This window comes from Protopterus annectens, chromosome 4.part1 (assembly GCF_019279795.1).
Source record: "Protopterus annectens isolate FY-2018-M chromosome 4.part1, PAN1.0, whole genome shotgun sequence".
Taxonomy (NCBI): Eukaryota; Metazoa; Chordata; order Ceratodontiformes; family Protopteridae; genus Protopterus; species Protopterus annectens.
Window position 1 is genome coordinate 726,290,328 of NC_056734.1, and position 25,777 is coordinate 726,316,104.

General features: G+C 40.7%; 1 protein-coding gene across 3 annotated transcripts in view; it reads right to left on the reverse strand.

Annotated features, from left to right (window-relative positions):
• The window catches only part of LOC122801033 (TCDD inducible poly(ADP-ribose) polymerase), a 156,929-nt gene extending 138,289 nt beyond the window's left edge, over positions 1-18,640 (reverse strand). Inside the window, exons 1-2 of one of the 3 annotated variants that reach the window (XM_044070493.1) lie at positions 18,479-18,640; positions 15,921-16,900 (exon numbers count right to left, since the gene is read on the reverse strand). In XM_044070493.1, the coding sequence (XP_043926428.1) occupies positions 15,921-16,855 (935 nt within the window). In that variant the 5' untranslated portion in view covers positions 16,856-16,900; positions 18,479-18,640. Of the gene's footprint in view, positions 1-15,920; positions 16,901-17,191; positions 18,248-18,281; positions 18,454-18,478 lie in introns of those variants that run through there. The other 2 variants (XM_044070494.1, XM_044070495.1) reach the window with 2 other exon arrangements.
• Between the last annotated feature and the right edge of the window lie 7,137 nt (positions 18,641-25,777).

Genomic DNA, 25,777 nt, shown 5'->3' on the forward strand with positions numbered 1-25,777 from the left:
GAGTATTACCCCAGAGAGGACTAAACCACTAGCAAGGGTGACCCCCCTGCACCCCCCACATACCCCCTGCTTAGTATATACCAACTCCAAGATTGTAAATCCCTAGGGATTGTTGATCTCATACACCAAACCATCTGTCCGCATCAACCAAATGGTGTCAACCAAAAGTGTTGGCATAGTGTATGTTCAATGGGGTGTCCAGTACCCATAGCTAATCTATGCAGTCAGAATCTATTTTTCTGACCCAAAACCATTGCAAGATGCCAAGTCAACATGATTTCACAAGGCAAAAAGAGGAAAAAGTAAAACCTATTTCCAAAGATAAATGCCAAGAAAAACTAGTTTTGATGTCATTTCACACTAAGCAGTGGGAAAGAACTAGAGGAATCAAGCAAAACTGTCCACGTCAGCCGGCTACTTATACAGTTAAACCGGAAGTCATAGAATATGAGGAGAAAAAGATTCCAGGACACTGACATGCAGGGAATACGAACAAGTCATACTGAAATCCCTGGTGTGGCACTGTTTCAAAAGCAGATCAGGAATTACAGCCACATCATGTCTCGGCAAATTCTGAGAAGTAGGCGTACATATGTCAATAAACATATCAGTGCATAAATATAGTTCCTCACAATGTGCAAGTGCACTTAAGCAAAGGTATTACACAAGAATATCAGGTCAACAACTGCAGCACTGAACATTAATTCCTGTAAGCTGGCAAGGTGAAGAATTACACTTATTTAGTCAGATTTGTGGAAGGAACCTTGCTACTGTTTTTAAACTTCACCCTCTCACACATTTCAACTTCACATGTCAAATGAAGGTATGGATCCAAAAGGTTATGATACTGAGAACTTAAGTTAGATACATATGATGGTCTTAAACAGCCTAACAATAAAGTCACAAAACGGCAAATAAATTTTCACTCACTCTTGGATTTTCTTCAAGGCAACAAAGTTCCTGAAGTACAGCACTGCACACGTATCCCCTACAGGAAAGTCTCACTATCAGAGTGCTACATAGACAAGGGTCCCCCTTTGATTAACGGGGCCCTTGTAATAAAGACCAACAAAGCTAATGAGGAAAAGTGAAGGTAAGAAACCAGAAGTGAGACAACATGCATGCTGCTACTGCTAGATCATTATACTGGTAATTCCCCTGCACTAAGTACGCAGTGCAGAGAAGAAGGGAAAAAATGCTGCAGCGGGTACAGTTGGGGAATTAAGCACAGACTTATCACCCTACTTGGCATTATTTGGAGGTATAATGGTTCAAATCACTGCACCATTCGGTATCAAAGTCAAGGCAGTATATGAACAATCAATATTCCAGGTTTTGCCTCTGATCAAACTGTGCACCAAAACCAAGTTCATCAGAAAATGTGACCACTTCTACTCAATATTATCCAGATCTATAACTTTATGTACTGGGAAGACACACTACCTTGGTTCCACACACATGCTCTGTTCTGACTCCACAGTAGTACAGGGCTGCAAGGGACTAATCTTAATCAATAATACTGGCAAGTCAGCATTTTGAAAACAACCAGACTGACTGCATACATAAGCAGAGAGAGACATTCAAGAGAAAGTCAATCCAATATCCATATGCATTCAAAGGAAAGCTCAGTGAGAAACATGCAAACGTTTATAAATACAGTACATACATGCACATTACATACCTATGTTTTTAATTCACTTAAACATTCCAAAGTGTAATTTCAAAACCCACATCTGCATCTTTCTTCATGCAAGATTAGTGATGATATTATTGTAGTGACAAGGTCTAGGTCCCTAGAGTGTGTAGCTCGGAGAGTTTGGGATTTCTTTAGGTGTAGCATGTCCAACAGCTCTGGGTTTGACATAGCTTTATATGTTAGGCAGAGATCACCTCGGAGTAGGCGATATGCTAGAGTTTTTTGAGACGGTCAGTGTAGGGCATCTGTATGAGGCCAGTAATTCTCTTTGTGAGGTACTTCTGTGGTCTTTCCAGCTGCTGCACGTCTTGTGAGGTACATTCCAAAAGGGACATTGTACTCTATAATGGGTCTAATGAGTGTCGAGTAGAGGGGAACAATGACCTCTTTTTTTCCTGGATGAGAACCCTTTTGTGATGTGGTGTGCCACGTAGAAGGATTTCCTGACTACTGTGGCAATGTGATTACCAAAGGAGAGACTACTGTCCATCTGGGTCCCAAGGTCTGTTATCACACATTCGACATTAAGTAGACTGCCACTTATGTGGTAGTTCATGGGTACAGAGTTTTTACCAAAGGGGATGACAATGCACTTTTTGGCATTAAGCTTGACGACATCGCTCTGACACCAGCCATCTGTCTCAGTGAGGCCCTTCTATACGATGTCCACATAATTTGGGGACTCGACTATGGCTCCTAGTTTGCAGTCATCTGTGAACTTCGTTAGCCAAAGGCCTTCTGTGTTAGCCTGTACTTCAGAGAAGAAGATACCAAACAGGAGAGGTCCCAGGACTGAACCCTGTTATACTCCACTTGTCACTGGTTTGAAGTCAGATTTGGAGTCTGCAACTTTTACAGTGTGGGTTCTGTCAGTGAGCCAGTTAGCAACCCATCTTATGACGTAGGGATTTATAGCTAGTTTAGTGAGTTTAGCTATACTTCCAGAATGGCAGATGGTGTTGAAAGCCTTGGCGAGGTCAAGATAAGCTATGTGAACCACCTTACCCTCATCTACGGCTTTGGTGACTGCTCAAAGAAGTAAATCAGGTTCAGGAGGCATGATCTGGCTTTCACAAACCCGAACTGGGTGGGGTCCAGAGTTTGGAGGTTACCAATGTCTTTGTTTATGAGTTCCATGATGATATGTTCCATGGCCTTACAGACCAGGCTCGTCAGGCTAATAGGGCGATAGTTCCCACTCTGTGGAGTGGGATAAATGTTGCTGTGCACCATTCAGTGGGCACAACGCCTGATGTGAGGCTATAATTGAACATGGTGCTTAGGTGGGGAGCCAGTTCGTTCTGAAGTTCATGTAAAACGCAGCCTGAGATGTTGTCTGGTCCCATGGATGCTGTGTTTTTGGCTTCAGAGAGTGCAGCTTTTACCTGCGTAGTTGTGATTACAGGGACTCTGCATTCTTCCTGTATAGATATGGGCCCTTTAGGGGGTGAGAGGGGGTAAAGACAGCACTGCACCTATCTGCCAGGATGTTGGCAATATCAGTTGGTTCTGTAATTTTCGTGCCGTTGTGCTGTAACTCAGAGCAGATCTGGGTGTTGCCACTGAGATTCTTGACATAGCTATAGAATGCTTTGTGGTTGTCCCTAGAATCAGTGGCGATTTTGTTTTCATAGCTAGCTTTGGATGATCTTATAAGGGATCTCAGCTTCTTACTGTGGCTGACCAGGGAGCTCCTTCACTCATAGGATTTTACTCTCTTTTGCGACAGTTTCTTCCTTCTGTTGTAGTGTTTGTTTACGCAGGGGACCACAAGATTGGCTTCCTTTTTTTTGGAAGATAGCGTCTTGATTCTGTTTGGGATAGCACAATACACACACTTGTGTACGTGCATATAGAGTGCATTTGTGTAGGATTCAGCAGTTGTAACTGCATTGTCCAGCTGCATGGGTGTCATGAAGTTCTCCACTTCTGTCTTAAGAAGCAAGAAGTTGGCTTTGGAGAATTTTTTTACCGTGGTTTCCTTAATGGGGGGTGGGATGTGGATATCTAGGGTGATTAGCTTATGGTCGGATCTGACCAATGAGTAGTTGACTTCAGGTGTGGAACACCGGTCGTTCAGTTGGTAATGACTAGGTCTAGGCTACTGTTGCCCCTGGTGGGGGTGTGGATAAGTTGATCCAGGGCATTGGAATTTATGAATTCCAAAAAGCGTTAAGCGAAGGAGTTGGTACAGGAGTAGTTTTCCCAGTTAATGGTGGAGTATCATTGCCGGAGCCTTCCTGTGTCCTGACAGAGTGGTCTTCAAACTATCTGGAGATACACAGAGCTAAGTATATTTTTCTGGCACTTCAGAGTTGTGTACTGTTAATTGTTGCTTAACTAAATTTATATCACTGCTGGCTGGCTTCAGAGTTGTGCACTGTTATTTTTGCTTCACTGTATAGTTTTTCAGCTCTCTGCTGAAGGTGTTGTTTTTCTCTACCCACCCACCCTATTTCTGTCTTGTTTAAATTTGGAGGCTTTTGCAGTTGCCGGCCCCCACTGTAGATTTGATCTGGGACACTCCCCCCAGTCCCATCTTTACCTCATTCTATCTAATAGATTCCTTCTGCACTTGTTTTTAGTCATTTTTAACTTAATTTTTTACACTGTTTGGTCTAACAACATTGCTACATACTCAAATGTGCTAGCTTGCACTACATTTGAATTGTTTTTACTGCTGTTTTAGCTACTTTTCTGTATAAAAAAAAATATAAGCCTGTTTCCTACCTTTCCTGTAACTAGTGTAGTCCAGATTCAGATTTGCTGTATCCAGGACTGTATGTAAACTTCTGAGCCCCCCCAAGCTTTCTGTGTCGGAGGGAAGCCTTCTAGCTTATCAGTGGGAGTGGTAAGCACTAGGTAACCTATCTACCACATAAGGAGTGTTTCTGGCCCAGAAATTGTAGTTATTGGCCGTTTGGGCAGTTTTTCCATCTCTCTCGACTTTCTGATTTAAAAGCCCACATTTGCACTTCTTTTCCCCCTTTCCTGTAACTAGTTTAGTCCAGATACAGATTCTTAGTTTTAGCACTTGAATTTGCTTATTCGTGATCAGCACTTTTTCAGAACTTGTTGTAAGCACTAAAAAAGCTACTAATTACTACAGCACTCGACCTTCCTAATTACCTAGAAGAAAACAGTTTTTGTACTTACTTTCCTCACTTGCTTAGAGAAAAACAGCTCTTGCACTCACTTTCCTCACTTATCTAGAGGAAAATAGTTTTTTATTCAGGCATGTCCAAGGGTCAGCTCCCAGTGTTCTCTCCTGTCTATCTGATGAATATGGGCATCTTGGGGCAATGTAGAAATTGCCTCATGTACACAGACAACCCTCTCTTCCTACCACCCACCACTAAAACCTGTGAGAGATGCACTTATCTAGCCAAACTGGAGGTAAAGCTCTCTCTAACCAAGACTGAACTTGACAGTCAAGAGGAGAAGGTAAACACTTGCACCCCACCACACTCATCACATATGACCCTAGCCCTGAGTAGCATTCTGCCATCACTCAGAATGATACCGCAGTACAAGGACAAAATGATCGACTTCAACAATTGGCTAAGCTTCTGGTGTCATTCTAAATGGATCCAGTATCTGTCTGCCTGGGATGATCTTATCAACAGACCATGATGCTTTGTCAGAGATGGCCTGCACCTGTCACCCCTGTGATTCTGGATACTGGCTAAGGTTCTTGCCGCCCCTATAGTGCCTTTTTTAGGCAATGTTCAAATGACAAATACACCACCGTAACAAGAACAGGCAAGCAAAAACTGAGGGTGGTGCTACTCAATGCTAGAAGTCTAAATCTCAAAATGCACTCACTTGTGGCACTCCTTAAAATGGAGACCATTGATATCTGTGCAGTGACTGAGACCTGGTTCAAGGCTCCAGACAGCACCCCTGCACTACCAGGCTATAACTCATACCACACTTTCCGGCCATGTAACCTGGACCGGAACACCAAAGGCGGAGGTGTGTCAATATTCATTAAGGATATCCACACCTCCAGGCTAGTTGCTCAGCATAATGCATCCGACGTTATGCAAGTGCAACTAACTCTGGGCAAAACTGCAATCCAAATTGTGTCTTTTCTTGATGTACTGGAAAATATTAGGGTTCAACCAAACACCCTAATAATGGGCGATCACTTCTGAGACAGCTGTTTCTCTCAGTCGACACACTGGTTAACTCTGCTATTTTTGTCTCTATAAAATCAAGCATACTATATTAAATTCAAAGATATGTCATGCTGAAGGGATTCATGGAGGGGGCAAAGTGTACTCAGCTGGGAACCAGGGCCGATCAATGTAGAAAAACTCATGCTAACAAAGAATGTAACTTCGGATTTTATGTACATTGGACAGGCCCTGGGGATATTACACTGAGATACTAATGTTCAATTACCAGATTGTCAGAGGAAGCCCTGGGACAGGAAAGATTCTAGTCAAAACAAACCATACCTTTCAACTTCTTTGCTCAATAGACAGGGATAAAGCCACAAATGACGGACCAAGTCCCAAAAATCAGAGATTTGTTTTTTAAAATATTACTCTAATTCACTTACGTATTTTCTGAAAAAAAAAAAGAAAAGAAAAACATGGAACAAAAATGTCTGGATGAACTGATTCACTGTAATCCTCAGTAATTCAGCAGAAAATCATTACATTTATAAATGGGGTAGATCAAGAATATGAGGCAAAATTTGGAACTGATGTGAGTTATGTAAAAGGCAGAGAATGTACTGATACCAATTAATGGGAAAAGAAACTACCCTGCAAGATTTCTGCCGACTAGAGAAAGTAAAGTTTGTGAACAAAAGAACTGAAGTGATATATAAAGTCTGCCTGGGAAAAAGCAGAAATTCATCTTCTAAATGAGGGCTACATGCTGTAAATGAAACAGTCAGAGAAACAAGTGCTTCTCTAGGCAGAGAAATAAATCAGCAGCACAAAGAAGCCAGAGAATCATACACTACTCGGTATATTTAGAGCTGCAATTCTGTTTCCTCTTACAAAAGTCTGTCTCTTTCTCGTTTTCCATTCCACTTTCCTATAGACAAGAAATCCTTAATACAAATGTTGGGAATTATAAATAAAACCATTGCATTCACCTTCACCAGGTCCATTTGAGTCCCTTATAAGAACTTGCTACTGTATGTACAAAAAGGAATACACTTTTTCATTCCATTCCTAGAACCATCCATTTTATTTACAGCATGGAGCATGTGCTTTCTACACTTCTCTGTACTCTGATGAGATACAACACATTTCTAGACACTCCTTTTTTGTTAGAACAAAGTGACATGCATTCCTCCACGGGCTTCCAATGAAGATTTGACTTTTAAATAGATTTATTCTATTACTTTACAGAGACATAACCTTCAAAACAGGACATGGTACTTAAAAGCAGGACAGATTGTAAGCAGGGGTATTCGGACAGTATTAAATGTACTTACTACATGTGCATTACAGTAAAACGCCACAATGATACAGAGCATGAAATCCTGCATGGAATCTTCAAAGATCATGTGATTAGGATCACTGTCTATTAACAAAGCTTGTGGGGGGGCACACCAAACCTGCTCTGGAAGGGAAAACATAACAGCTCATGAGAAGCAAACAAAATCATGCAGATGGTAATGTCTTTGGTTGTGCTAAACAATGGGGATAAATGGGGCTAAAGACGTGCATGCAAGGAATTTCACTTCTGATAGCAATGATGGAATAACAGCACACTGGGTAAGGTAACAAAGGTACTACAAAAGGTGGCAAGCAGCAGAGATGCACAGCGCAGGATGGTACAGACTACAGCACACCCTCAAGCTTCTTTGCACACAAGAATAAACTTACTCTAAAATTTGCTATTATACCTTTTCCCTGCTGCACCCAGTATAAATAACTCTGAGATCATTGACTTGGAGTACAGGGATACTCCAGGATACCACAATCTCAGAATTCGTGTATACCCCCCCATACACATCTGCCCGTTTTAGATGGCGGTCCACTATTATACTACAGGCCACCTCACTCTTGCTGAACAGTAAGATGAAGACAAGTGGCAGCATCTTCTAACTGTCTTCCTACCCCAAAACCCCATGTGCTGTCACTGCTGGTGTGCAAGACTCATGTAATTTTACTGAATCTAGTTTCACTGAAATCACTACCTTTAAACAAATAACACTGAAAGACGATTTTGCCTTTTTCTGACAAAAAATATTTTTTGCAGGGAACACACACATTCTCTTATTAACATATAATAACTTCACAATCAAAAATCTATAGTGAAAGAATAAATAGCTTGCAAGAACAAAAAGTCCTGTCCCTGCATCACATTTGCAACACTTTCCTTCAACAAAAGTAAATGTATACTAAAGTAAAGATTTAAACACAAACATCTAACAAAAATTTCAACAAGGCAACATAAATAAAATCAAAATGACAAAACGCCAACATGAAAATCCAACACGCAGTAAAGAAGCAGCAGAAACAGCAAATCCACAGAAATTAACTAAAATCGGACCTCAACAGTCCTATTTTGACAGAACTACAAATTAATGTGTTCCAATACATGATCTTATCTCGCAACATTACTTTTAGATAGCAAGATCCTATCCAACAGTAACATCCCCAAGTTTTTCATATCCAAAATATGGTCCACGTGGTTAGCTGAAGCAGGAGTACCAGAACCATCTCACCCTTGTCCTGGATATCCCTATGCATGAACTCCTCAGCTCAGAAGGAAACATTAAAAATGAAAAACTAAAACCATATGATGCATAGTATGTCTGGAACAGAATGTCCTCTTCCTTTTCATTTTCATGAAATACACAGACAGAGTGCATATTTTTTATACATACTCTGGACCATATCCTCTGAGACTGCTTGTTCGATGTATGTCTGTCTGTCAATGGTACAGATAGCTGTTTATTGACTCACTAAGGCACAATACCAGCTATGCACAAGTGCAACTAAACTCCTCTTCTATGGTGGAATTCGGTGGGCAGTCAAGTGTTGCATTCTTTTAATGGCTGGCTTCTTCCACTCTGATCTTGATACAGTAATGGCTTTTTGTGGCAGCCTTCCTGTCCACTTTCAGGTACATCTTACATTTTGACAGCTCCTCCTATGTCTATGCTCAAGAGTAACCTCTTCTTCCTTCTCTGTAATACAGCCACCCGTACATGCGTACGATTGCAACAAGGGCTACTGCAACCTTGCATGTAGACTCCTCTCCAGAAGCAGACCTCATTATGAATGTTTCTCAGTTGGATCCACCATGCATGCATGGAAACATAACAGGTACACATGTGTGAGAGACTATAACAATTTAAAAGGTACACATTCCACTCTGTTTACTGTCATGTTGCTGGACAGGTTACGCATGCAAATGCATGTGTTTAAAGAACACTGTGTACAGTGTCAGCATCAAACTGACATTTGCCCCCCCCCCAGCTTAGAAGGCGAGACATTGCCAAGGCTGTTCTCAACAAGGGTGGAGAAATGCTGACCTAATCTGGGAACACTTTTGGATGAAGAAAGGAACAAAGTGAGGAATTCTTGAATCAGAAGACATGTCCTCCACTAATGAAGTAGTTAGTGTACCAGGCACAGCCCGTGGGAGGAGGCCACATGGTGATCTAGACATGGAAAAAATATTATATCTCTCTACTGAGGAACTGGAAACGATTGCTGGGGATACAGAAGTCTCTTGTGCCCTGTTCAGCTTGCTACAACTGCAACCCCCACCAGGAAAAGTGGTTTAGAAATTGGATGGAAAAATTAAAAAAAAGCTGATCTACATGTACTTACATTATGATTCTCTGTGCTGAAACATTTTCACGTTTAAGGATACCTCAGGTCTGACTTCAATGTTAGGAGAGTACTGAGTTAGGCTAACAGTGTAGTACTGTGGTAAAAATAATGAGCACTGGATAACCCTGATAATCCTGACACTGCCAGCTCCTTTGGTTCTATACCCACAATCTAAAATGATGTTTCATACAATGCTGAAAACGTCATGCTAACAGCTTAAAATGCATGTGCTGCACATGCACGCAGCAGACCTTTACTTACAAAAAGAACAATAAAAAGGTAGACAGTGTCATCATGGTTGCTAAGATGTACTTCTATTACTATTCATAACCCACCACTTTACTGTTTTTGTCTACTCAAAGTACAGAAACAGTAACTTCCCACGCCTATTCAAAACAAAATACATATTCAGTTTATCACTTCAGCGATTGCCTTCAGCTGTCGCTGGCAGGTCTGTACTTGTACTTTTACAGCCAGTGATATGCTGCCCACTGTAATGCAAATCACATAAAAATACGGTGACTGGAAGAATAACGCAGGAGAAGGCTAGCTTACAAAGTACCCTCAAGACTGCAATGCAATATAGGATGCATCTCAAAAGCAGTAACTTGAACCATAGTACTTGTGAGCTGGAGTAAGCAGTGAGTTTAAAACAAACACAAAATGAAAGCAACAAAATGTCTCAAAATCCATGACACATTTTGGTACTGAGCACGACAGAGTCTGTTCAAAGTTCAGAAATACTCCCCTCCTTGAAAGCTGTACAACCTGCACATTTTCAATGACTTTTGAAAGTGAAAGCTTTGCTCATTTTAGGACCATCAAAGAGGGATTATGTGCAGGAGATGCAAACCACGGAAAAGAAAAAAAGAAAATAAAGTAACGTAATGCTGCAAATTCCAAGTCTGCAACATTGACTCTGACATGACAGGTGGTAGCAAGCAACAGGTATAAAAGACACTGAACATGTAACCTAAACACCAAGCATTAGGTGCTATGAATATATATAAAATATGAACTGAAGCACAGAAATAGGCAAGATGTTTTTCAAAGTGTAGCAGCAGACAGTTTATTTATTACAATATGGAATGCAAATTTCTCCTCTTTCATCTTCCCTGTAACATGGCAGTGATGGCATAAAAAGCAATACGCGGATATGCAGCCAATCTGCCCAAGACAGATCATAGTGTCATCCATAAATGCCATTTCTCTCAAAAATCTGTCTGGTCTTTATGTTTGTTTACTGGGGGTAGAGGTCTATCAAACAGGATAAATTACAGGCTCAGTCCAGGTTGTACAAAGGGAACTGACCATCTATTCAGAAAAAAAGTGACAGAAGAAAATTACACCTGGCTAGACCTCTCAGCTTTCCCAATTTTGGAGGAAGATTCCTATTTTCAAGCCTGATTTACCTCTGAATGTGATGCACCTGTTTTTGGAATGGTGTCTTTTCCCACTTTCATGCTTAGCTTTCAGGCCGAGACACGCCAGTATCTCTATACCCATATGCAACAGTATGTTTAAATCATTCTGGGTTCATGTAAAGCTTTTCAGTACGCTTCAAGCTCAAGTATTTCTCTTTCGATCAAGTTATTTGGTCTTTAATTGATAAAAGCAATCACCAGCTGTTATAAATGACTCACTCAAATACTGGAGATTCCAGAAATGACAAAACCAAGAAAACTATCTACATTAACATGCATGAAAGCAGCTATTTGCACCATATGGAACAGTATGTGACAGCTACAAGTTTAGGTCTGAACTGCAGGCAAAACAGAATGAATAAAAATGAAAGAAATGGTGCTCGTGTACTTGTGTACACAGATGTAGCTGTATTTTAAAACAGTTCAAAAAAGAACAGAAATGCCAGTAAAGCATCTTAGTGGTTAAACTAAGGAAACACAAAAAGTGTACACCATGCTAACTTGAGTTTGTTTCTCACAGTCTCTGTTACCAATGTATGATTCTGAGTAAAACAGCCAACCAGACTAAGACTCCCTCTTCCGCACTAAAAGCCAGCAATTACACCCAGTGCATGTTACCATGCAAAGATCAGGAACGAAAAAAAAGTAATACATTTCAAAACTTAAGGTTTATTAATAATTTACTAACAATTCTGTAAGAACCACAACTGCTACCACTTTCTCACTACGTGCCTTTCCAGCATCTCTTTAACCTTCCCTTGCAGGTCACCCCTACAGAAAGAAACCAATAGCTTCAGTGACCAACCTAGTTAGGAAAATTAAACTCAATAAAAGCAAACGAGCTATTTAAACACGGGGTGGAAATTATTAGTAAGATATCGTATAAAAAATTGTTAATGTACTCCCCAGAGTAATGTAACTCAGTTGTCCCTCATTAGTCTTTGCCGCGGGTGTTTATGCAGCACCTCACACATCAGTTGCGCAATAATTAACTGCAAGAAAACACCTCACTCCACCAGCACATTTTTTGCTTTGTACTTCCCTTTACCACACAGTCCATCAAGAAATCTATCAAGCTACTTAAGAATATCAGAAAAGTCACTGCATGCAGATCATCAAAACATATAAATAAAAATATTCCAATAAGTGAAGGCACAGAAAAGGAATGGCATAAGCCTAAAATTAACAATATGTAAAGGACAGAAAAAACTTCTGCCAAGGTAAACTATTCTCTTGGCAGCCAGTGGCATACCTCTCAACCTCTTACAGCAAGAAATCTGGACAAAGCCACAAGTAATGGGGGTACAAAGGCCCCAAAATAGGGACACCTTTTAAATATTGCTCTTACAAGTTTAGAAAGTTGATAGAATAACAGGTTTTGCATTAGCATGAATTGTCTGAAGGGTATGAAGTCTGAAACTCTACTGCCTGCCATTATTTTCTGACTTCAGTCCTCAATGATTTGCCAGAAAACCACAATGTTATGAGAAACAAACCCAAAATATGACGCAACAATCTGGATATTCTGCAAAAATCTGGACAGTTGAGAAGTATAGCCAGTGGCCACACCAAAATAGTTAAGAAGACAAATATTTTATAACTGCCTCTAATAGAGCTTGGGTAACCTAAGCCCCCCCCCCTCATTCTAGGACTAAAGTGGTCCGAGTCTTCTTCTTATAAGCTGCTACTATAAAACAATTTCCGACGCTCAGTTCCCACTGTGCTCTGTGAATTCTCTACATTGAATTATTAAGTGGTAATAACTGCCACCTAAACTACAAACATATTCTTCCAAATGGTGACTATATTGTGGATACAGAACTTAATGATAATGCGCTATGTAAAGGGTGCACAAAACAAAGGACAGAAACAACCAGTGCATGCTGGTTGCCACCAACTGTGTTACCTGTCTGATCATGCAAGGTGCTGAAAAAAACATGTTCTTATGGTGTTTCAAAGCTGCTTAACTTTTTGTCAGTAAACTGTCTGACCAAAGGAAATGAATAACTTTAGCCAAATAATACAGTAACCATGCCAAGCCTGGGCTGCTGTGGATTGTTTTGTGCCTGCAGGCAGGGCCGAGCATGGTGTTATCTGCATTTTGTTGCTAGGGAACACAACATCACCCCATCTACAAGCCAAGAAGAGGGAACAGAGTGACAGTGACAATGAAAAAAATGCAAATGCACACACGCACACAAAATGCAAATGCACACACACACACGCACTGGATGGAAAGGAACACAGGATCACCATGCTGTTAAACAAAGAATGTAGGAATTGGCGATATTTCCTGATAGAATTTAAGTTTTTTTTTTTCTTTTGCTTGCTTACCTTCAAAATTTACTGTTCTGGTAGAATGAAATGCTACCACTGGCTAAAATATAATGTTAGCAAACTGATGACACATAACAAGTAGAAACAAATTATGAAGGGCAGTTTTTACAGTCTTACTGCCAGTACCTAACTGATGTCATAACTGGATACAATTATATAGATCATTACTCACATTAATCTTGATCTTTAAAGGTAAACTAAATGCAACTTTTACAAGTGGAGCTCTAGTGTTTGACAACCATCACGCCAATACAGTGCTATCAACTTTAATTCATTTTCCAGTTACAGTCTTAATCAAATTCATGGTTACATAGGTCCCATGGATAATGTATGGTAGAGAAACTAATCCAATAGAGGATACCTGTCTATTACACAATCACCTGGTCATGTGTAACTAAATTACCACAAAGTGTTAACACATTAGCATGAACAAATCTCTCTTCTTGAGTTTGGTGTACCAACCATTGGCAGTTCTATTGATTTCATGTTCCAGTAGTGTGACTTCACACATGATCCACTAGTGTCTGTCTGTGTACATATGGGGCCGCTCCAACAGTACGTAAGATTTAAATATTACAGTGGGAGCATGGGAAATGCTCACCATCCATCAATTGCATTCCAAGTCTGCATGGCTTTGGTGAGGGCAATCTGCCCCATGCTGGCATATACAACTTATTAAGTGTTAGCACAAGGTCTCAAAGGGGGATACACCTAAAAAAGACCACATATGTAAATGTTACAGTTTGCATTTAGATGCTAATTTGTGCATATGGAAAAGTGTAAGGGCTTGGTTTAGTTCCTTCTTTACTAAACAGACACTTGAACTTCTGAAACAGTTCGCTGTCAAAGTTCCTGTCATCATTTTGGTGTAGAGGGTAATATGCTCAAAATATTACATTATCGCTTTCATGATAAAACGCTACATGCTACAGCCTAACACTCTAAGAAAATGTGTACCCGAATGAAAATTTACTCAAACAAGTGAACTGTGATGTATGATGTAAGCCATCCGGAAACATAACAGTTGTGGAATTCTAGCAGCAATAATTTGGGCAGAATCATTTCATTGTTTATTCAAAGCACCAGACTGCATCGCTTGGGTCACATTATCTAACGGTGCATGAGAAACAATGAGAGTTAAAATAACAAAACATGCAGCTGGGTCATCTGCACTGACTGCCTTATTAACTATTTAAGCTATGGGTAAACAGCTGTGAATTATGTCATTAGCTCTGGAAGCAAAAGAAATACTCTCTAATGACTATTCTCTGTTTAGACTTGGACCAGCAGTGTAGGACGTACAACTGCCATTTGGGAAATAAGAGGAAATGTACTACATGCAGCAGCTGATAAATGGGAAGTAACTGCTGATCTTCAGTGCAGCGACCCAGAAGTAGGAGAATCATACACAGACTTTGTTAATTACTCATCTGTAGTCTCCGAATGTTTTTTTTTTTTTTGACATTCTGGTGCCCCAACCTATATGCAGTAAAGAAACTGGTGACAAATGAGGCATGTTTACTGGTTTGGGCTAATCATAACAGGAAACAAACTTCTAAAAGTAGTTTTAAATTAAAACAATGGTTGGTCAGTAGCAAAACCATGTTTAAAACATGCCCTTTAAGAAGTATGTGTGTGTCTGTATGAGAGTGTGTGGGTGGGTGCCAACTACAAACCACTCTTTCTTCTTGTGGCTCATTATCATTGTTCACCTTGCATGTGTGTGTAAAAGCAACATAACTGTACGTAACACCCACTCGCTATTACTTTATATTATGGCCACCAAAATATCTTGGGTGAAGTATAAATATAAACATTTCCAAATAAGAAAAACAAAAAATAAAATGTAATTTTATTTTATGAACAGGTCACTTAGGTTATAACTCAAGATAAATATATTCATTAATTAATTGCTGGTTAAGGTTTGAGTTATATTTGCTGTTTTGCTTTACACAGGTGCGCTGACAACTGAAAGATTTGGCAGCAAGGAGGTAATATCATTATGACTGCAAGACAACATAAAAAACAACTGTGCCATCTGCACATAAAAATAACATTGTTTTTTGCAGTGGGGTGGGACAGCATACCCCCACCACTAATTTTGAGGTCACACCGCTCAAGATTAAAATGCAAGATTACAAGCATGGTACCTTGCAGTTATTTGCAGCTGCATACAAATAAAGGCCACCATTTGTAGCAATCTCCAAAGACACACAGAGATTAGAACTATGCCTTGAAAAAATATGACCCAACCTATTCCCTCTGCTTATTTACCTACCTGCCCAGCTCAGTTTCTTTTGCTTTAATTCCTTCCCCACTACTTCTATAATTACCCTGCTGTTTTTAGACATGTTTCATTCACATCTCTGCAGTCATGCTTTCCTGTGTCTCCCTTTAATTTCGTACTGTGATTTCTTGGTTTAAGATGCAACCATCTGAAAGGCTGTATCTACCTTGATGTCATTTAACCACTTAAGGTATTCTGTCTACAAGTTCCACATTTCTCTGTTAACTTTAACCATTCATGCAACCTGAAAAGAAAAATGTACCATGCAGAAAGCTCAAAGTGCAAGCAAAACATTAAAACAATTATTACTTTACTTGGTAGCGTGAAATTCCACCTTAAAATGATCACAATATTAGACTTACTGGTACTTGACTTGGATCTTGTCATTTTCGGGGTTGCAATACAATCTCTCCAACTGTTCCTGAGACTCATCTGGGACACTCTTCCACGTCTGACTTGCTGAACACCGGATCTGCCAGTGATACGGTAATACAGTATGATGTCTCATGCAGTCATAGCCATAAACACAAACTCCTTGAAGAAATTCCACACAAATCTCAATACCATCTCCTGCATGGGTGTGATACTGCAACTGAGTTAAAAGGTCAAATACAAGATCAAGGGATGCCTCCTCTGTTTTATCATGGAAAATCCCAGATTTGACCTTTTGATGTCCCAAAGCTGACTGGGTCATACAACTGGGGTCTGGAAGCAAAGAAGAAGCCTCAGAAGGACACGTTGATATTACATTACTCTGTATAAGATTATCTTGAAAGGGGATGCTATCAGAAGGTGCCAAAGGAACATCAGTCTGTGACTGGTAAGACTGTACCTCATGAAGACTGCCATGCTCTGGAATCATAGAAACATCCTGAGTATGAATCATGTGTCCGGGACTGTTTACAGTGGTGTCTGAAGGCACAAAAGAACTACCATCTTTCCCTGCTGTGGAGCACAACTCAGTGAGACCTGACTGGCTTTGAACACCTGACTTACATAGTTTGCTTGGACTGTTAACTGGTGTGGTGGGAACAAACACCCCATCCCGTGCTGCTACCAATGCATTTGACCGCAACAAACTATTGATAATAGGTTCCAACGCTCTTAGCGTATTGGCAGCAAGCAGTTTCTGCTTCTTCTTGAAACAAGCCTTTACAGGAGGAACTTTGTCCGAAACACTCAATGGTGGTGTGAAAACACCTTGCATTTCTGAATATCTAATGCCACTGGAGCAGGCTGTATTCACATTATGAGAAGGTCCAGTTTCTGCTTCGGACAGATGTAAGCTTTTATCCATTGCTCTTAGTCACAGCAATCCAAAATATTGCGTTTCGAACATAACCTATGGAAACGGAAAACAAAAAGGGTTAGGGCTAGCTTAAGGAAACTGTGTCTAGTGCTTAACATTTGAATGGGCGAGTTGCGGCTTCTGCAAAGAAATTGTGCTTAATTAGCGTTATTTTTTCCCGAATATAGCGAGTGTCAGTGAATTAAACCGGTAGATAGCGAATGTGTTGTGTATGTAATACGATGTGTCTACACACACGCACATACATACAGTTTTACATAGTAGTGCAATTAAGTATTAACCCCCCCACACACACACATACACAAAACACTTCATTTCATATACCTTTTTTGCGATCCTCTAATTTTACATATTCAGTTCGAGACAGAATATTTTTTATTTAATAAGACTCCCGTTTGTGGTTCTGGTGCTAGCAAGACTTCTCCAAGTATGCGTCCAACACCATTGTTCAGTGGTAACCTCGGCTTCACACACACACACACACACACACACACACACACACACACCGTGATACGTGCAGATCAGCCTCTCTTCCTGCTACAAAACAGCTGGACAACTAATGCAGTGATAGACTTGTTACCAACAAGTTGTCACGTATGTATCCAGGGACTTAGTGTGCTGGGGGGAGCTATCCAAACTAACAAATCGCGGTTTACGCAGTGACACCGGGTCACTCCTGAATTACTAATAGCCAGGGTCCAGGTGAACAGAATGGATACTCTCCAATCCGCCTTCAGTAAGAACAGCAACCTGAGACACTGCGACCCAATACACGGCTGGAGTGCATGCCACAGTGCCCGAGGAAATCGAAAAGAAGCAAAAGGTAATCATGTTTCACTTACTAATTAAGGACACTCGCCTCCCCAGAGTTAAAATCGAACTACTGTGGCACTAATATCACTGGGTTGTTACAAATGCTACCTCCTCGATATACCCCACCCCCTTGTTGCCTGTCGCGGTGCACCAGGATGCGGTCTCCCACAACACCAAGGGGACCTCAGGCACAATTTCAACAGGGACCTGCCCTCACGTTCCTTGAGAATGGGGAAGAGAGGCTCAATGGCCACATACAACAAACTCTCTAAACCAAGAGCACATTTTACACTAGTGGCACACACGTTGCCACTTAAAATGAGTTTGGTGCGTATGTGCCCACCCAGCAGGACCGAATATCGTCCCTGAGAGTCCCGATGTGCGACCTCTCCCAAAATTCGAAACCTGAAGAGAATTCCAGAACCCGCAGTATTTCTGCATGGCTGAATGTCCACCTGGATTCCATAATCATCGGACACAACAGGAAAGTCTCGCTTGGATCTTCCCATTCCCTGCCAGAAGCACAAACTTAACAACACGCTGGCAAAGATACTTCGTAAAAGTGAGAAGTCCGTTTCAGTGCGAAGTAAAAGTACAATACCTGTTTTCATTTAAATATGCGTGAACAGCATATACACAACATTCAACAGTTGTTCTTCCTTTGTACTGCACCTAAGGGGCTAGTTCTGCCCCACGAAAGTTAGGAACGATGACGAAAAGTATACACACTTGTCAACTCTGCAAATACTTCTGCAAGTCAGCTCAGTTGTAGTGTTATAATTCCAAACGAGAACTTACTGCTAGCCTGTGTCTTTTCTTCTGCCAGCAACTAGAGGAACATCACTCTCCTTCTCAGGGGCTCCCTTTCTTCTGACAAGTTCCCGGTACGTGACAAAGTACCCATCCTTTCAGGCTGCATATCCTTACTGCTGAACAACTGTGTGCCCCTGACGTCTAGTCCGGCCTCCGATTACAGAGAGGAGAACGAGTGGCGTGAGTTACGCCCATATGGTGAGCCACCCCCAGAATGCAGTACTGTGCCAGTGTCCCACCTCCTGTAGTCACTATTGTCTTATAAACACACGGTGGCGCTCGTTTCGTGATTCCTTACAATTGTCCGAGAGGGCCACCCGGGTTAGCATGGAAGCGGTGGAAGAGAGGACACACGCAACGAGTGCGACGGCGATCAGCTGAGTCATTAAGATAACAAAAATGAGACCCTACTCATTGTGTAGCAGTGTTAATGCATTCTGCTTGGCAGTATGAGTCAGGCAGATGGATACCAAACTAAAATAGCCATCACTCGTGCTCATGGATTTTTTCAGCATGACATAAGATTTAAAGACGAGAACGGAACACACGTTTCAAAACCAAATGAATCACCTACTCCAATTAAGTAGAGATGGTTAAGCTTCATTTGCAAAGAACTGACAACGAGACATATGGTTAGCAACATAATGGACTCTGCTGAATTTATATTGTAAGACGATAGTTTATCGTGTGCAGTTAGCTTTGTAAATCTAGACTGGTTACCGCACAACTGTCCAGATTTATTTATTGACATTTGTTAACCGGGTTAGTCCAGCTGGGCAAGGAGCCCTTTTTCAGTGGAAACCGGAGGAGAAAAGCTCCAATTACAGATGTTGTTGTGTCTTTCGGCTTTTCCCTGTTATGGGTCGCCACAGCGGAACTCCGGACCGCTAATGATTGGCAGTAGATTTTTACTTGCCGAGTTGCCAACCCTGACGTGCAACCTTCAACGAAGGTTAAGCCCATTCACACATGTCTCCACACAGACGACGCTTTAGCTGAGAATCGAACAGGGCAACGTCTTACTGTGAGGCTACAACGCTACCGCAGCACCACCACCGCAGTAAAAAAGCTCCAATTAGAGACAGAGAGATAACGTATACATAACAGTTAAGAGTACAATAATGACATGAACAAAAGACAAGAAATCCCAAACCAGGGCACAAATGTAAAAGCAGGAACACGAAAACTGCCCCAAGAACCAGGCAATAACACCAAGCTGTAAAATGAAGGTAGTTTATTGGCAGTCACTGACAAAGCGCTTTCACCAACAATTGGCTTCTTCAGAGTCAGTGTGTAAACTCCATTGTGACCTTTTATACCAACAAAATGATACAACAATTGAATAATGAAATAATAGAATAATAGATAAATTTCCCTCCAAAAACAATTTAAACTCATACTCACAATGAAAACCTAAAAAACAAAAAACATATATATATATATATATATATATATATTGTATTAAATGTCACAAAAATCTGACTATTGCATCAAAATCTACCATATAAACCCTACTACTAAATAAATACATCACACATAATAACAATTAATATTTAATATAAAATATAAAAAAAATATATAAATATTCTTAATTATGACGATATCTCTTGAATGAATTTATTTCATTTTATAAAACTTATACTAAACTAAACTTGCCTTCTGTTTTAAAATAGGTTTAATTGAAATATAATCATTAATATCAGGTTGTCTCAATGCATTCAATGTTAGCTGCCATAAGACTTCCAACAGGGCCATACTATTAGTAATATCACCGCCCTGTTCATCAAAAACTCTATCAATAATAAAAAATAAGAACTTATTAAATCCACTACATCTACTACTATGAAGGTATAGGGCATTGTGTTGATCCTTATTTCTAATTGATCTGACATGCTCAGTGATCCTGTCACGTAACCTACGCGTAGTCATTCCCACATAAAACGCTTCGCAGGTGATACACGAAGCGATATACACAAGATTCTTGGTATTGCAATTACATTTGCCCGGACATGGCAATGATTTGTGATAGCCTTTCACAGAAACATACGTGCCCTCAGCTATGAACCTACAGCTTCTACAACATCCACATTTTGACATCCTGGATACTCTATTCCTTGTATCCCTTTCCAATATAATCTTCAAGTTGTCACCCCTACTAAATACTATCCTAGGATGAGTTCCTAAAATCTCCTTTGTGCCAATACTTAGGCAATATTCCCATGCCTTTCGTAATGCAAAGGTAATCTCCGTTGCTTTTTCATTAAACTTCAAAACAAAACATGGTCCAAAAGACTCTATCTGATTAGGAACCGCTTGTTCACATTTATTACCATCAGTTTCATGCACACTCAAAAGAATAGGTGAATAAATTGTACTTCTTTTCCTAAAAACCTCCTTCTTTAAACTTAATAACAATTTAAGCGGGTAACCCCTATCAATAAGCATACCAATAAGCTTAAAAATTTCTTGTTTAAATAACGTCTCATCACTAATCAATCTAGAGATGTGCACCATTTGGCCCTTGGCGACCCCTTTCCTCTGGTGATAAGGATGGCAACTCTTGAAATGTAATAGCGAATTCGAGTAACTTTCCTTCCTATATAAAGTGCTCGACAACCCACCATTGTCTTTAAAGATTGTTATATCCAAGAAATTAATGCTATCTTTGTTCCATACATGCGTGAACCTCAAAAAACTGGTAGTGGTGTTTAAATATTGAACAAATTCAACCGCTCCAGCCTCATCTCCTTTCCATAAAATAAGCAGACATTGTCAATTTGTTTTCTGTTATCCCCCATGGTTTAGGACTGGAGATGTTCTACGATAGTCTGAACATGAGCCACACCATAGACAAAGGTAGACTCAATTTTTTGCGTGATTTGATGGAAATTGTACTTTCCAACAATTTCATAAAGTTTGAGGGTGAAATGTTTCAGCAATGTTCTGGAGTGGCAATGGGGGCCAGGTGCACCCCAGTGTTTGCTAATCTTGTTTTACTAGCATGGGAAAGAACCTTTATTTTTTCATCTAGGTTTTATGAGAACATACTCCTTTACAATAGGTTTTTAGATGATTTGCTTATTTTATGGAGAGCTGTGAGGAGTTAGTGGCAAGTTTGGCCCAGTCTATGTTAACATCTCCTAAGATGACTGTTTCGTGGGTTATGTTGTGAGAGAACCAGGAGAGGATAGATTCTAGGACTGGAATATTATTACCAGGGGGAATATAAATGGAGGCAATGACAAATGCCTTATGTGGGTTTAGAAGGCAATTGAGAATGATGAGTCCAGCTGGGAGGAAATCGGGAATAGGTGTGGGAATGGTGGAGAGATTAAGGTTATTTGAATGGAGAATGGCAACACCACCATCTTTTTTGTTGAGTCTATCAGAGCAGTAGATGTTGTAACCAGATGGCAGAGTTTCATTGTTTGTTATGTTTGGTTTTAGCCAGGTTTCAGATAGAGCTGTGATATGAGGGGTGGTATGAGCTATCCAAGCATGTAGTTCAGAGATTTTATTAGTGAGGCTTCGTATATTCAGGGCATAGATAGAAAGGTGTTTGTACTGTGAGGTTTGATTTAAGGGAGGTAGAGTTGGTAGTGGGTGGGGGGGAAGATGTAGGGATGGTGGGGCTGTTTATGGGTGTAGGGTTATGGATATTGGAGGGTGGGCCTAGATTTGGGTGAATATCACCAGCGAGTAGTAAGTTGCTGGGGACTGAGGTAGGGTGTGACGCTGAAAAAAATTGGTGGTGAAATTTTGGCTTGGGTTTATAGGAGAGGGGGTAGATGTCAAGTATAATGAGTTTGTGATAGCAATGGAAGGTGAAGTTAAAGAGAGATGGAGAGATTAAGATGGGGTGGGAAGGAGAGGATGGTTTGTTAGTACATGTGGTAGGAAAGGATAGAAAAGGTTGGGAAAGGTCAGCATGATAGGAGGTTAGATTTGCAAGTAGAGTTAGGATTGGTAATAGGAGGTATAAAAGTAGCATGTTAAGGTTGGGTTTTGTGTGTGGAAGGGATTATGATATTAGAAATAGGTTGGATTTGGGGAAGTGAAGTAAGTAGTGATGGTGTAAGAGGTGGGAAATAGGAGCAGGAAGGAGAAATGTTAGTGGTTAGATAGTGTGTGGAGGGGTTAGGGGTAGACAGGAAGTGAAATGCGGGTGGCTGTTTGGACAGGATGAGGAGGGACAGGATAGTATAAAGGTAATTGATATGGGGTGGGTAGGAATGTGGTAGGGTAGGGGAGTGAAGTGAGCGTAGCAAACGGAGCGGGGCTACACCAGCTGGAGCTGCAGAAACCCAGAAAAAAAAACTATCAGGAGAGCATGTAGGAATAAATGTACTAGGGGCCTAGAGAGAGTGGAAAAGGACTATAAAAGGGAGGCACAGAGGAGACAGACTAGGAGAGGATAGAATGCTGGGAGAAAAACAACAGGAAAAAAAAACAGTAGCAGAGGTCAGCAGGATAAGGTAGTGCAGAAAAAATGCAGGGGGGGGGACAGAGCAGGTAGAGGATTAGACAACTTTGGAGCAACCTGGTGATGTGCAGGGGGCAGCTATCAAGGGAATAAGGCATGGACTACAACAACAGTATGGTAAGATACAAAATGAGAAGCATTATTTGGACATACTTTCTGGAATTACATTCAAAAACAATTAGAGGGAGGCGGTCATCAAGATAGGTCTTGGGTACAGGTAGTTTCTAGCAGGGCAGGCCAGTGGTCTTGTGTAGGAAGTCAGTCCTAACCAAATGATAGTCGGCTGCACATCAGGGGTGCGTGTCCAGGGCAAGGAACAGAGAAACAAAGATGGAGTGCGAAGAGTTCACGTGTGGTTTCATAGGCCGCAAAGCATTATGGGAAAAGTATAGCAGAAACACCAGCAGGAGGAGGGTAGAGGAAAAGGAGCAGGAAAGACAAAAACGATAAGTGTAAAAGGCACTAGAAAGGGTAAAAAATGAAGAGGGTGGAGGAGGAATAAGATATCAGACAAATGAAATAAAAAGAGTTACAGTGCAAACAACCAGTAGAAATAGAAGCAAAGGCAAGTGAAGTGGAAGGGTGAAAAAAGTACACCAAGTATAGTGAAAGTATATACAGACAGTGCATATAAAGCAGGAGAAAGAGAAATGGGCTGTGTAAAAGAAACTGGAGGTTAGTAGCAGCGTAGAGATTAGGTATGGGATCACACCAGCTGGAGCTGCAGAAACCCAGAAAAAAAAAACTATCGGGAGAGCATGTAGGAATAAATGTATTAGGGGCCTAGAGAGAGTGGAAAAGAACTATAAAAGGGAGGCACAGAAGAGAGAGACTAGGAGAGGATAGAATGCCGGGAGAAAAACAACAGCAGGGAAAAACAACAGTAGCAGAGGTTAGCAAGATAAGGTAGTGCAGAAAAAAAGCAGGGGAGGGGGGAAAACAACAGTAGGTAGAGATCAGACAACGTGGGAGCAACCTGGTGATGTGCAGGGGGCAGCTATCAAGGGAATAAGGCATGGACTACAACAACAGTATGGTAAGATACAAAATGAAAAACATTATTTGGACATACTTTCTGGAATTACATTCAAAAACAATTAGAGGGAGGTGGTCATCAAGATAGGTCTTGGGTACAGGTAATTTTGGCCTGTTCCTCATGAAATGTGTGGTTTTCTTCTGGCAAAACATTAAGGACTGAAATCGGTAAACAATGACATACATTTGAGTTTCAGACGTCATAGCCTTAAGAAAAATGCATGCTAACAAATCATGTTCTAAGTTTATAAAATCTGTAAATATTTTTTGGGCCTTGCCTTTGTACTCCCCCCCCCCCCATTATTTTAGGCTTTGCCCAGAAAGCACATTTTCTGTGTAGAACAGGCCTTAAAACTGTACCCTGTAAAGCAGCAATAAAGAGCAAATTCCTTGCTCGCTGACAAGTCTAGAGCATCTAGCTGGGCATCTGGTGGCAATGCCTACAGATTTAGTAGAATTTAGTAGTGGCATAATGTGCGGCAGTAAAGCACCATTATTAATGTACACCAACAAAGAACTTAATACACCAGCAACTTGTATCTTAACAATCAAACGAATTGACAGTATGAATATGCAGTTTCCTAACTTCTGTGTAGCAGGGTTGGTGGATGTGGGCATTTCAGTTTGGTATAATTATTTAAAACTGTACATTTTTTTGTATTACTTTTGAGGATTATAAAATTATTGTTCTTAAAATGTTTTGTAATACCTAGGAGCTTTTCACCCCAGGCCTCCGCTGAAAAAGTACAGTTGTGTAAAATCTTACCATAACAGTAGATCCCCTTGCCTTCATCTCTGCAGTATTCATTACTATATGGGATTCCCTGCCGTGAATCTCATCGTCCGGCCAGTTTGCCAAAGTCTACTGTTGCTTTAAGGTACGGTGAACATCATCTACACACTCCTCACATAACGTAGGGCATAAAGGTGACTTTCAGGTGTACCGTCTCAGAACTGATTGCCTCAGTAGAAACAGCAGTCCAAGGAAAACCAAACAGCACCTGGAAAAAAAAGACTAGGGGGATGGAGGGAGGGAGTGAATACTGCAGCGGCGAAGGCAAGGACAATTGCCATTATGGTAAGATTTTACACAACTGTACTATGTCCTTGCATTCACCACTGCAGTATTAATTACTATGAAGGAGAGTGCCAAAGCTCAAGAAGAAACTTGGGAGGAGGAAGCAACAGTAGAGCCTTCTAAGAAGCCATGAAGAATGGCATTAGCAAAACCAGCTCTAGCTCTGGCGATACCATTCAACTTGTAATGTTTGGTAAAGGTATGCACAGAAGTCCAGGTAGGTGCATCAAGCAATTAGTGTCTGAGCCCTTGAAAAAAAGCACCAGAAGAAGCCACAGCTCCAGTAGAATGAGCCTTTACAGAAGAAGGAAGGCTCTCACAATGAAAAGTGTAACAAAAAGAAATAGCATTTGAAATCCAAATAGAAACAGTTTGCTTGGAAACAGTCAATCCTAAAGACCTAGTATGAAAGGGAACAAACAACTGATCAGATTTTCTAATAGTTTTAGTCTTATCCAAATAAAATCTGAGATGTCGTATGCCTAAGGTATGCAGAACCATCTCACTGTCAGATTGCAGAGAGGGGGAAAATAGATTAATAGACCAAGTGGCAACTCATTAAACACCTTGGGCATAAAAGAAGGATTAGTATGCAAGGACACCCTGTCCTTATGAAATATCAGAAAAGGTAGACAAGCCATAAGAGCTTACAACTCAGACACCAGTCTGGCAGATGTAAGAGCTAACA